The following is an 11,012-nucleotide window of genomic DNA, read 5'->3' on the forward strand; positions in this document are numbered from 1 at the left end:
CTGATAAGAGAGGAAGAATTAGCATACTACTAGCTGGGTTAGGATGGGCACTTTCAAATGAAAAAGGGGCTACATATGTGTTAACAAACAAACTGTAATTGTTATAATTATTATTGCCTCCAGAGCCATTTCCCACCAAGAAATTTATTTAAATGAAGCCTGTGAGCTCTTTAATTCACATCTGATTAGGTATAACATATTAGCTCTAATTAGGTAAAAATATCAAAAAGCTGGTGAAAGGATGCAAACTTTATACTTCCTCCCTATTCTTATATATATCTCTTCTAGCCCAATCACCTGACTTCCTAAGGAGTTGTGCTAGAATATATCAAGGAGACACAATCTGCATCTTCAATCTCTTGCTTTAGTGGCTCTTTCCTCTTAGCATTCTTAAATCTCTCCCATCTGGGATAGGTGGGTGGGGTCTGTGGACATCAGGGACCTTGTTTTTGACTAAGCATTCAATCGATGTTTGTTAAATGAATAAATGTATAGAATGGAGGAATTGGAGAGGCTAGGAACACAGGTTGGAGGGTTCTTAAAGTTGACTGAAAATAGGGTAGCCAGAAAAGTCAAGGGGGATGGTTCTTCTTTGCTTGAAAAGTGAGAATGTGGCCAAGCAATGGATCAGTGGACAGGTTCCTGCTTTAAGGGCAGAATAAAGGGCTCCTTCTGCCAGGACTGTCCAATTTGCTGCTCAACAAGCATTTACGCACAGGGTTCATGTTTAAAAGAGGATCAGTTTTATCATCAAAAGGTGAAAGGGAAGGATGAAATAAAAGTTCAGTTCCAATATTACCATTATCTTCATACGCACGTATTCATGCACAAGGAACATTACATTTATAAATGTAAAATATCAGAAGCAAAAGGACTACTAAAAGGGCTTTAGGGGCCATCTGAATCCAATCTCTAATCTAGTATATGAATCAACCCTTTACAAGTTAACTAAATAGGTACAAGTCTTTGCAACAAACCGTGGGGGCACTTACTAGCATGACCTAGTGGGAAAAAAAATAAAGCTATGGAGCCAGACATACTTGAGTTTAAATCCCAGTTCCACCACTTACTAGCCGTAATGACCTTTCTGAGCCTCAATTTTCTCAATCTAAAATGGAGATTATAATACCTACTTGCACGGTGGTTCTGGGCATTAAAAACTGTATGTAAAGAACCTGGCACATCATAGCATTATTAAGCACCTACTATGGTTAATTACACTCTGAAGCATATCAGTATTTTTACACATTAGAAATCAGAATTATTAGAAATTTAAAATATTAGAAATTTTTTCCTTAAACTGTGTCACATCCAACTCTAGAGGGAACTCAGGATTTAGCCTTTGAGGTCACAAATACAAATCTGTATCCTATAACCAATTATCTGAGTTTTTTCTAGTTCAATAAAAGAGTACTATTATTGCCAAAACAAAAGAGTACTCATTCATTATTATTTAGGAATACAACTCTAGGTGTTCCTCAGGTATTATGTTTTCCTAAGTAACTGCAATAGTCCACACTTCCAATTCCAAGGTCAAAGGGATGCTCTAGTTCTCTTTCCTACAACGCAAAAAAAAAATCCCACAGTCAAGAGATCTGTGATACAGTTTTTATCTGTCCCAACCTAGTCAGGTAACCTTGGAAAAGTACTTTACTTCTCTGAACCTGTTTTCTTGTTTTAAAATGAAGGACTGGACTAGCTAATCTACTATCAAATTTTGTGGCTATTGATACAGGTGGACAATTCTAATTTACCTTGGAAAATGCTATCTTTGTTATACATTTTATAAATGCTATTTTCTCTGTATATCTTAAATTTTTTTCTACAGTTCTTTAAATACACATATCATACACATTCATTCATTCAGTAAATATTTATTTTGTACTTATCTGTCAGATACCGTGCAAAGTCCTTGGGGGCTAATGTTGAAAAAGAGATATGGGAACAGTTTTTACAAAGCTAACAATGTAGTAAGGAGCCACCAACTAAATTACAGCCTACCTTGCTTGGACTGGATTAGCATGGGATGTTATGGGAAGAAATAAGAAGGGCTCCTAACCGGATCCGAGAGTAGGGTTGGGTACTGATCAAGAAAGGTGACCTGGGGAAAAGTGTCATCTAATCTAAGACAGGACTTAACTAGGTAAGGAAGACAAGAAAGAAGAGTAATCCATCCAGGCAGAGGGGTCCAGTGATGGAAGAGCATAGAGTATTAAAGAAATTGAAATAAATTCATTGCAATTGGATCAGAGACAAGAGAGGTAGAGGCAGCAGGGACCAGGTCATGAGGAGCCTTCTAGGGCAAGGTAAGGGACTTGAATATTAACCTAAAGATAAGGGAAAATCATCTAAGGGTTTTAAGATGGGGAGTAAAGTGATCTGATTTGCACTTAAGAAGAACCAGGATGGCTTACATTGTAGAGAATATATTGGACACAGATAAGACTAGAGGCACAGAAAAAAATTAGGAAACCTCTTTAGGAATATAAGGAAATTGAGGGACTGGTCTCAAGTAGCAGCTGACAGGTGGTAAGCCTAAAAGGGTCAAATAAGGTATAGACTGTCCAAGTGTTCAAAACTTTTCTCTACCTGAAACTCCCTCCTATCTCAATGTCACAGTCACTGAATTTCTTTTGAGCATTGTTCCAAGATGCTGGGAATATGGAGAAGACATTTTCTCTGCCCTCAAAGTTTATTTACTAGGGCACTAAAGAGTAAGATAAAAGACAAAACAATAAAGTTAGAGAAAGAAAGGGGACTAGGGCACTGATTCACACAGCAGAAGGAATAAAAAGGCTTCCTTCCAGGAAGAGGGAGCAGATAATATAAGTTAAAAATGTCACATAATTTTTCCTTCTAAACTTGCCATCCCACATCCTAACTGTCAACCACTGCCCTACTTCCTCCAATCAGGAAAAATACAGTATTGCAATAAGTATTCTCTTTTTTTAAAAAATAATTTTGTCATATTTGAGTTTTTATGTTACCTGCTTTTATTTTAAGATGTGGAATAATGGGAAGCAGTTGTATTTCTCACTTAAACACAAAATCTCAGCAAATTAAATTGTTTCTTTTGTTGATGAATCTTAATTTATTCTGTCCATGGAATACTGCCTTACCATAACAAAAGGCTTCCTACCCACCTCTTTCTAGCGAAGAAAAATTTACCTTTATCAACATAAAAAAGAAAAGAAAACAAGATAACTTACCAGTCAGCATAAAAATTTACTAAAGCAACATCAGCATTGTCTGAAATTGAAAAACAAAACCAAACAACCTAAGTTATTTGTGGCTATACATAATTTTGACATAATTGAAGCTATGGTTTTCATTATAGTCATTTTCCATTATGAGGGTGACTAAAAATACACAATTAACAATTAAGTGACCTCTCATTCAGAAAGCCATACAAAACCACGGATTGCTTACATAATTTGTCTTTATAACTTCATTGCATATTAAAAGAATATAGCGGCAAGGGGGGATCTAAGTAGCTCACTCTCAAAAAAAGTGAAGTGGAATGACACGGATTTCAACGACCCATTTTTCAATCTTTCATTTACATGAACTGCGAATTAGCTCTGCAAATAAAATCCAATTTCACAGAAGAGATTTGTATAACTAAGCTATTTCTAAATCTCAGATATCCAACCCAGTTACAACAAGGCAACTAACAGTCATGCACAAGATATGCTTTTTCTGGTTCCTATCCACCTAATGGTTATTTTCTGTTGCAAAAATAATTTTGTATAATTTACATACCAGGATATGAATATCTGAGAACCACATAGCTCTGTTTCTTTTACCTAAACCTAACTCAGAGAAACTTAGATAAATTCAAGAGTTTATCAAAGTAAAACACAAAGATATACTAGAATTTGGAAGATGAAGGGAGTGAAAATGGTCTAAGTTTCAATTCCCTTCTTTCTCTTTACCTTCAAAGCATCTTTCATCCCTCTAAAGTGTTTCCCAGAGTGTGCCTCCCTGGATCAAAAGCAGCTTCAACACAGTCTAGGAAATAGCAGGGGATGGAGCCTAGCAATACCCACAGAAACTGGTAGGGTATTCATAATTCCTCCAAGGGATTGTGATACACGCTAAAGTTTATAGAACCCAATGCTCAAAATGTTTCTGTAAGGTGGGAATAGACATTTTAACATTTGAAATCAATTCGAGGAACAGCAAACAATACATGATAATCAATGAGTGCCACTAACTCTTTTTACTTCTATTATTTTTGGTTTTGTTGTGTCAAACCAGTGGGAAAATGGAATGCTTTAAAAAAAAAATTATGCCCAATGCACGTTTTTGAAAGCTCCCTACTTGTAATTTTCTATCAACCATGTCTACTTTCCTTATACTGTTTTTAAAAACAAGAAAAGTCCTCCTCCAAATTAATTATACCTACAATTTCATGTTCAACAAAGCATTCAATAAAACATTAAACATAATTTGACTAATGACAATAAAAGAGATCAGAGTAGGTGATTTAGTTAAAATTTTAAAAGACAAAAACATTCTAGGCTATGTCCTAAGGTCATTAGCATTCAGTACTGCACTGTGGAAACTGCTGGCTCTAAGTAGGCTTTAGCAAAATACTGTGTGAATTGTTAAGTATTGTATCTGAAAAAGCAAAGAAATAAAAAAGCAAGACAATGTATTACTCCACTTACAGTACAGGAAAGTAGATTTACACATTTTAAGATATTTTACTAAATATTAAAACCAAAAGTGTTTTGTCAGCTGTAGACATGGAATTAATTAGAATGCCAACTCCTCAACTCTTCTAGGTAATTGAAATTTTATTGTCTTTGTACATAAATTTATTCTTTATAGCAAAGAAAGTGTACTTTAAAAATATTGAAGTACTTACTTAAAATTTCATCTATATTCTCTGTATCAAGACTTGTTATTTCAGTTGTTACAGGAGTAAAAATCCAAGTTACCTGAAAATTTAAAAATGTGAAATTAATAAATGTTTTCACAAAAAGCAAATAAAGCAGAAAATCTAAAAAAGAAAATGCATGAATAAAGTTGCTTCCACCTATATTTAATTGCAAAACCATTCACTGATTAATTTTAATCTATATTATCTACTCTTATCCTTCACTATCTCAATAACATAGAAGAGTTGCTAACTTCTTTAAACCAAGGAACTGATCGAATGAGACTTTTTTGTATACTTTCAAATACATAAGAGACTATTTCTAAACAATTAGGAAAACTGAACATTTACTCATCCTTTTAAGTAATACTTTTAACTTTATCTCTACATCTTCAATCTGCCCAGAACAACCAGGAAAGAAAAATGCCAGGAGAGTATTACTTTTGTGTGTGTGTGTGTGTGTGTGTGTGTGTGTGTGTGAGAGAGAGAGAGAGAATTATTTTTGAATGTATTTAATATAGAAGCTAATTTTGCTCATTCTATTCCACCACACTCTAAGGTAGAACAAAACAATAAAGAGAAGAATTCAAGAAAGACTTCTGCAAATTATGAACCGAAAGCATTTCTTGCTTCATTTTCACTTACTGGTGAGGACAATGTATTAAAAACAGACTATGTGTAACAAATAAAGTATCAGTAGCAGAGAGATTTCAAATAGAATGAGAGGCTACTCTGGAGGTTGCTCTTATGCAAGCTTCAGGTAGACCCTACTACCTATCATAACCTACCAATCCCAACCAGAACCATTCCAGCCAATCCTAAAGAACACGTAGGGTAATACATAAGATTCCACAAGGGTTCCAGGCACTAGAGTAACTTGCCAGAAACCTACAACCTCCAGATGGGTCCCTGGTCCAGATAAGTCTGAAACCTAGCCCAGCCTCTCCAGAACATCAGATAGTTCCATTTCCCTACCCCGTATTAGTGACAGACCCTTAAATTTAGAATTGCCATAGCTCAAACACCCCTAAAGAGAGAGACAGAAAGATCAAAGGTAATGATGGAGTTATACAGAGAAGAAAAGATTTTAAAAAAATGAATACAAATGCTGAATCATTAAATTGGTATCTCTTTTAGTCTCCAGTATTTTACAGCAGCTAGAAGTAAAAACCTAAAATTGTGAAATTGTAACTCATGTCAAACTCTGAAATATGTTCTACAACTAATTGTGGTGCTGTGCTTTGAAATTTATAGCTTTTTTGTATACATGTTATTTTTCACAAAAAAAAGAAGAAAAAAGTCGATGGTGATGATAAAAAATATTTAGGCCCTCTAGCCTCCTATATTCTGGAGCAGCTAGAAGGAAAAATCTGAGAGGATCATAAGGTAGCCCATGACAAACTCTGGGATCTGTCCTAACTACTTGTTGAAGAGTGCTTTGAAAACCATTGCTTTTTTATTTCTTTGCTTTTTATATACATTATACTATACAACAAAAAAAAGATTTAAAAAAAAAGAGAGAGAGCGAGAGTAAGAGTGTTAATGTGTCTGCAAGCCAAAGTTCAAGTTTATCAGAGAAAATCTTAGCCAGTTATCTGCAAACCAGAGAAGAGACACAATTTTAAACTATACTAACAAATGTTTTCTTATTTTAAAAAGTAATATTTTATGTATTTTATTTTTAGGTGTCATCATCCTTAACACATTTTATGTTTGCTACTGGATAATTTTTTTGTTCAAATCAAAGTATTTGTATGTATGGAAATTCATTCATGAACCCTCTGCTCCTTATCAAGTATCAACTAAAGCCAGGCCCTGATCAAGGTTCTGAAGACCATTCCTCTGCCCACCCATTCCAAGGACACTTAAGTACTCATAACATTCACAACTCAAGTGTTTTATAACTCATTAGGAACTCCACTTCTAAATGGTACAGACATACTGAAGCTGGCACATAAAGAGCCCAACTACTTATTTGCAATATTTCTATAAATTTATTCCTTTCTTGGAAAAAAAACCCCTAAGAACAGCCCTAAGTCTTATTTTCAAGTATGGTATAGCCAATAGTTGACTACCATTTCTACCAGCAACCAATAAGCTATACTCCTAAAAGTAAGCTAGATAGTTGGAAATCTTTGAAAGTTGGCTTAGGTAATGCAATTATTTTCACATTTCGAAGTTGAGTGGAAAGATCAGACTTTCCTCACCCATCATTATTTACTATCAATATCTCAACACATCCTTCCCTCATAAGTATGACCAGCTCCAGATAACTGTGGATATTGGTACAGCAAGATTTTACAGTATGTTATAGAAAAACTCAAAGAGATACAAAAACAGTATTATAAAGTGATGAAGTTGTTCATTATTAAAATCGAGTCATTAAATAACCCTAAAGTCATTTATAAAACATATGGGAGGTTCAGAGGCCATGAACGCATAGGGTACAGTGTGCTTTGTCTCAAGGAGGTCTTGGTTTAGCCAGGAGGAGAAACATGACACAAATGCTAAAACAGAAATATGATAGTGGACTTTGGTTACAAATAAGAATATTTTTTTTCCTCTGGGTTTGTACAAGAAATTTACAGTGTGAAAAATATACAAGTAAAAACAAGGCCTAAACCTGGGTGTGGGGAGGGGCTGCTTGGTCACAAACACAAATGAACAAGACATTTCTGAGGTCTTCCCAGTGAGAACAGTAGGTAGGGCAGGGGAAGGGAACAGGTTGGTGCCATCTGGCTCTCTCTAGCTTAGGGTTAGGAGAAAACACAGAAATGAGGGGATACCTTCCTCTTCCCTGTTCTGCTGGCTGGGGTGGGTTGCTGAGTGTCTGAGGATGAGGGAGTTGGCAGATTGGCACTGGCAGCAGGTATGCAGTGAAACAGGTGGCAGGAGTCTCCAGGTGACAGTGAACAGGGGACCTTCAAGTGGTCTGACCTTGCTCAAGGGAGTCCATTTTTTTTAGTTATGCCTATCAAAATATGATTACTGAGAATTATATTCTAACTTTGACTGCTTTTTACTTTGAAATACCTACATGGCAAAAATATTTACATGCTGGGTAACAATAAAAATGAGGCAATGTATTTGGCTATTTTAATAGATTCTTTATGAAATACTGTACAAATGAGTATGTGACTAATAAGACTGGTATTCAGCTAATAGTTGTTTCTGAAGAGGGAGGGTCAAAAGTGAGAAAACAGCCTCAGACCCATTAGTCTCTCCTTCCTGTAGGCTACAAAGTAGGTATATTCCAATTATCGTTAATATTTCTATTAATATGCAGTATGAAGGGAAAGGCAGGCTGTTTATTTGAATTGTTAGCAAGCTCCACTAGTTTGACAAATTGTTTCTTTTCATGTCAGCCCTGGGCTTCTTCTGGGAAACAACTTTATGTGTCAATGTTCAAATAAAGTAGCTCTAAACCATGGATGGTGGAAGAGCATTAATTTAATTTTTTAAAATTCAGACTTGAAGGCAACTTTTAAACTTACTTTTTAAAAGAAGAACAGAAAATTTTAACTTAAGATCTTAATAGAGAATATGGCCTCAAATGATGCAGTAAACAACATGTCAATAATACATACATAAACTTATGAAATATTCTATAAATTGGTCATTGTCTTCAGTTTATTAGCTTATTTTCTAAGAAACTTGAGGAGAAAAGCACCTCCAATCATCTTCCATAATTCATTAATTCCTTCAACATGCATCTACTGCAACAATTAATAAACATTTCAGTCTGAGACACATTCAGTGATATGATCTTATATAAAAGGCACACCAGTGGAATGGTAAATATTGCACCTTCTCCATTAAAAAAGATAAAGTGACAGGATAACTTTAAATAGCAGGAGCTGCTTCAGCAACTAAAGGTTTCCTTCCATTAGATAGTTTCTAAAATTGAGACTATCTTTGAGAATTAAAAATTTTCCTTTCCTTAAATTCCCTGTGCCCTTCAGGACGAGCCTAACTGGTGTACCAACTGCATTCCCATAGCATTTGAGACACCCAACAGCCAGTTGCTTTTCCCAAAACATGCACGGTTTTTCTGCTCCCTCTCTTTGCATACATGGTTTCCTCTCCTTAGAATATTTTTTCTACACTGCTACACAGTGAATCCTTCAAAGATTAAGCTTGAAGTTAATGAAAGTTTGCCTTGTTTTCCTGGTACACAATGACTTTTCTTTCTCAGCAGCCTAAACTGCTCCATGGGATGGGGACAGAAAAAAGGGAAAAGCAGGCTAGGGAAATGAAAATTACTGAGAAATTAATATTCTCTCTAGATTAGGCACCAAGTTGAAACAAGATAAGGACAATCAAAATTTGACTGCCTATTAAATAGATTGAAATACTAGTGGTCAATGAGAGGGAAAAGTAAGGGGTATGGAATGTATGAGTTTTTTCTTTTTTATTTCTTTTGCTGGAAAAACATTCTGCAAATTTTCAAAAAAAAATGATCATGGTGACGAATACACAACTATGTGATGATATCATGAGCCACTGATTGTAAACATGTCAAGAATGTTTATATGTCAAGAATGTTTGTATGTTTGTTGTTTACAATATAAATATATATTTTTAAATTTTGCCTGACAAAATATATTTTTTAATTTTGGAAATATTTTTTAATAAGCATGCATACTTTCTCTCAATGAGGTCTAATTTTAAGTGCTTTAATATTAACATATATGCATGCTATAATATTAACACCTATATAGCACACTAGCATTCAATCCAAGTGCTATTCCTTTTTGGGAGAAGAAAATTACTGAACAAGGTATTATTCCAACAGGATCTTTTTTTCTGTTCAAAGTTTCTTAAAAATTAATTTTTAAAAATATAAATTTTCCCAGTAAATTAAAGACAAGTGAATACCATCTGAATATATTCGTAACAGGAACTACCACGGCATTCTCTGAATCAGATATCTCCCTTCAATCTAATCTGCCCACAGAGGCCAGATCAATCTTTCTAAATGCTGCTTTGCATACACCAACTCCTCTGCCAGAAAACCTCCAATAGCCTTTTCATTGCCTACAGCATAAAAGTCTACCTCGCTACCCTGGTATATAGGACCCTGCACAAACTAATCCACAGTTTCCTTTTCTGAGTCACATCCTACTATTCCCCACCCACACCCTTTACTCCAAACAACACGGACTATAGTTAGGGTAACCATACAGCCTAGGCGGCTACATACTCCAGTTTAGGCCTACTGCCTAGAGGATTAATAGTACCATCCCCTTTCACTCTTCAAAGGGTTCCAGTTTGGGCAATAAATTATGTGGTTACCCTATCTAATATGGACCCTTGGCAACTGACAGAACTGTACCAAGCACTTCCCAAATCCTAATCTATTAATAAGCATATCATGTGTCCCATATAACATATGGTAAAAAATGAAAAAGAGAATAAACACAGACTAAGACATGAATGCTAAGCCAATCACTAGCCTCACTAGTGCATTCAAATCAAGTGCAGTGATTTGAAACACAAGGCTCTCAGCAAGGAAACAAATCAGTAACTCAGGATAATTACCATGTGCCCCTTTGAGGGCCATTCAAAATCGGTCCAAATTCTATAAGTTATAAATCCAAGAATGCAAGGGGTCTACAGTACTTGCAATTTCCTGAAACGGGTCTTTTTCTTTTTTTGCTTGCTTGGAAAACACATCTAGGTTTCAGGACCCAATTCAAAACTGATCTTTTCTATGAAACCTTTCCTAATGGTTCCAGGTGCTAGTGCTCATTTCTCTCTTCTCTGAACGCCCAGTAAATTTCTGCAGGATCTTAATACAGTACTCTTCATGCTGGTTATTTGTACTGGTGTCTTACCACCTCCAGTAGACTAGGAGTACTAGAAAATAGATATTGTACCTTATTCAATTTTGTATCTCACAGACACCTACTACATATGTGCCTTTATGTGCACAACAAGCACTTAAATATCTACTAAATGAAGGGATTGATGGTTGAATGGGAAGATTACAGTAATTCACAAAGAACTTAGAAGGAGAGTGTTGGAGGTGAGAAGGTGGTCAGGCAATGGGAATAGCCAACAAACACTTCTAACATGTTTGAAGAAAATAAGGTTATCAAGTAGGAATGAAGTACATGTTAAAATC

General features: G+C 35.3%; 1 protein-coding gene across 1 annotated transcript in view; it reads right to left on the reverse strand.

Annotated features, from left to right (window-relative positions):
• ERP44 (endoplasmic reticulum protein 44) overlaps positions 1-11,012 on the reverse strand; it is a 112,174-nt gene that overhangs the window by 58,633 nt on the left and 42,529 nt on the right. Inside the window, exons 2-3 of the mRNA XM_077140295.1 lie at positions 4,874-4,946; positions 3,210-3,249 (exon numbers count right to left, since the gene is read on the reverse strand). Of these exons, the coding sequence (XP_076996410.1) occupies positions 3,210-3,249; positions 4,874-4,946 (113 nt within the window). The remainder of the gene's footprint in view (positions 1-3,209; positions 3,250-4,873; positions 4,947-11,012) is intronic.

The sequence above is a fragment of the Tamandua tetradactyla genome, chromosome 2 (assembly GCF_023851605.1).
Source record: "Tamandua tetradactyla isolate mTamTet1 chromosome 2, mTamTet1.pri, whole genome shotgun sequence".
Classification (NCBI taxonomy): domain Eukaryota; kingdom Metazoa; phylum Chordata; class Mammalia; order Pilosa; family Myrmecophagidae; genus Tamandua; species Tamandua tetradactyla.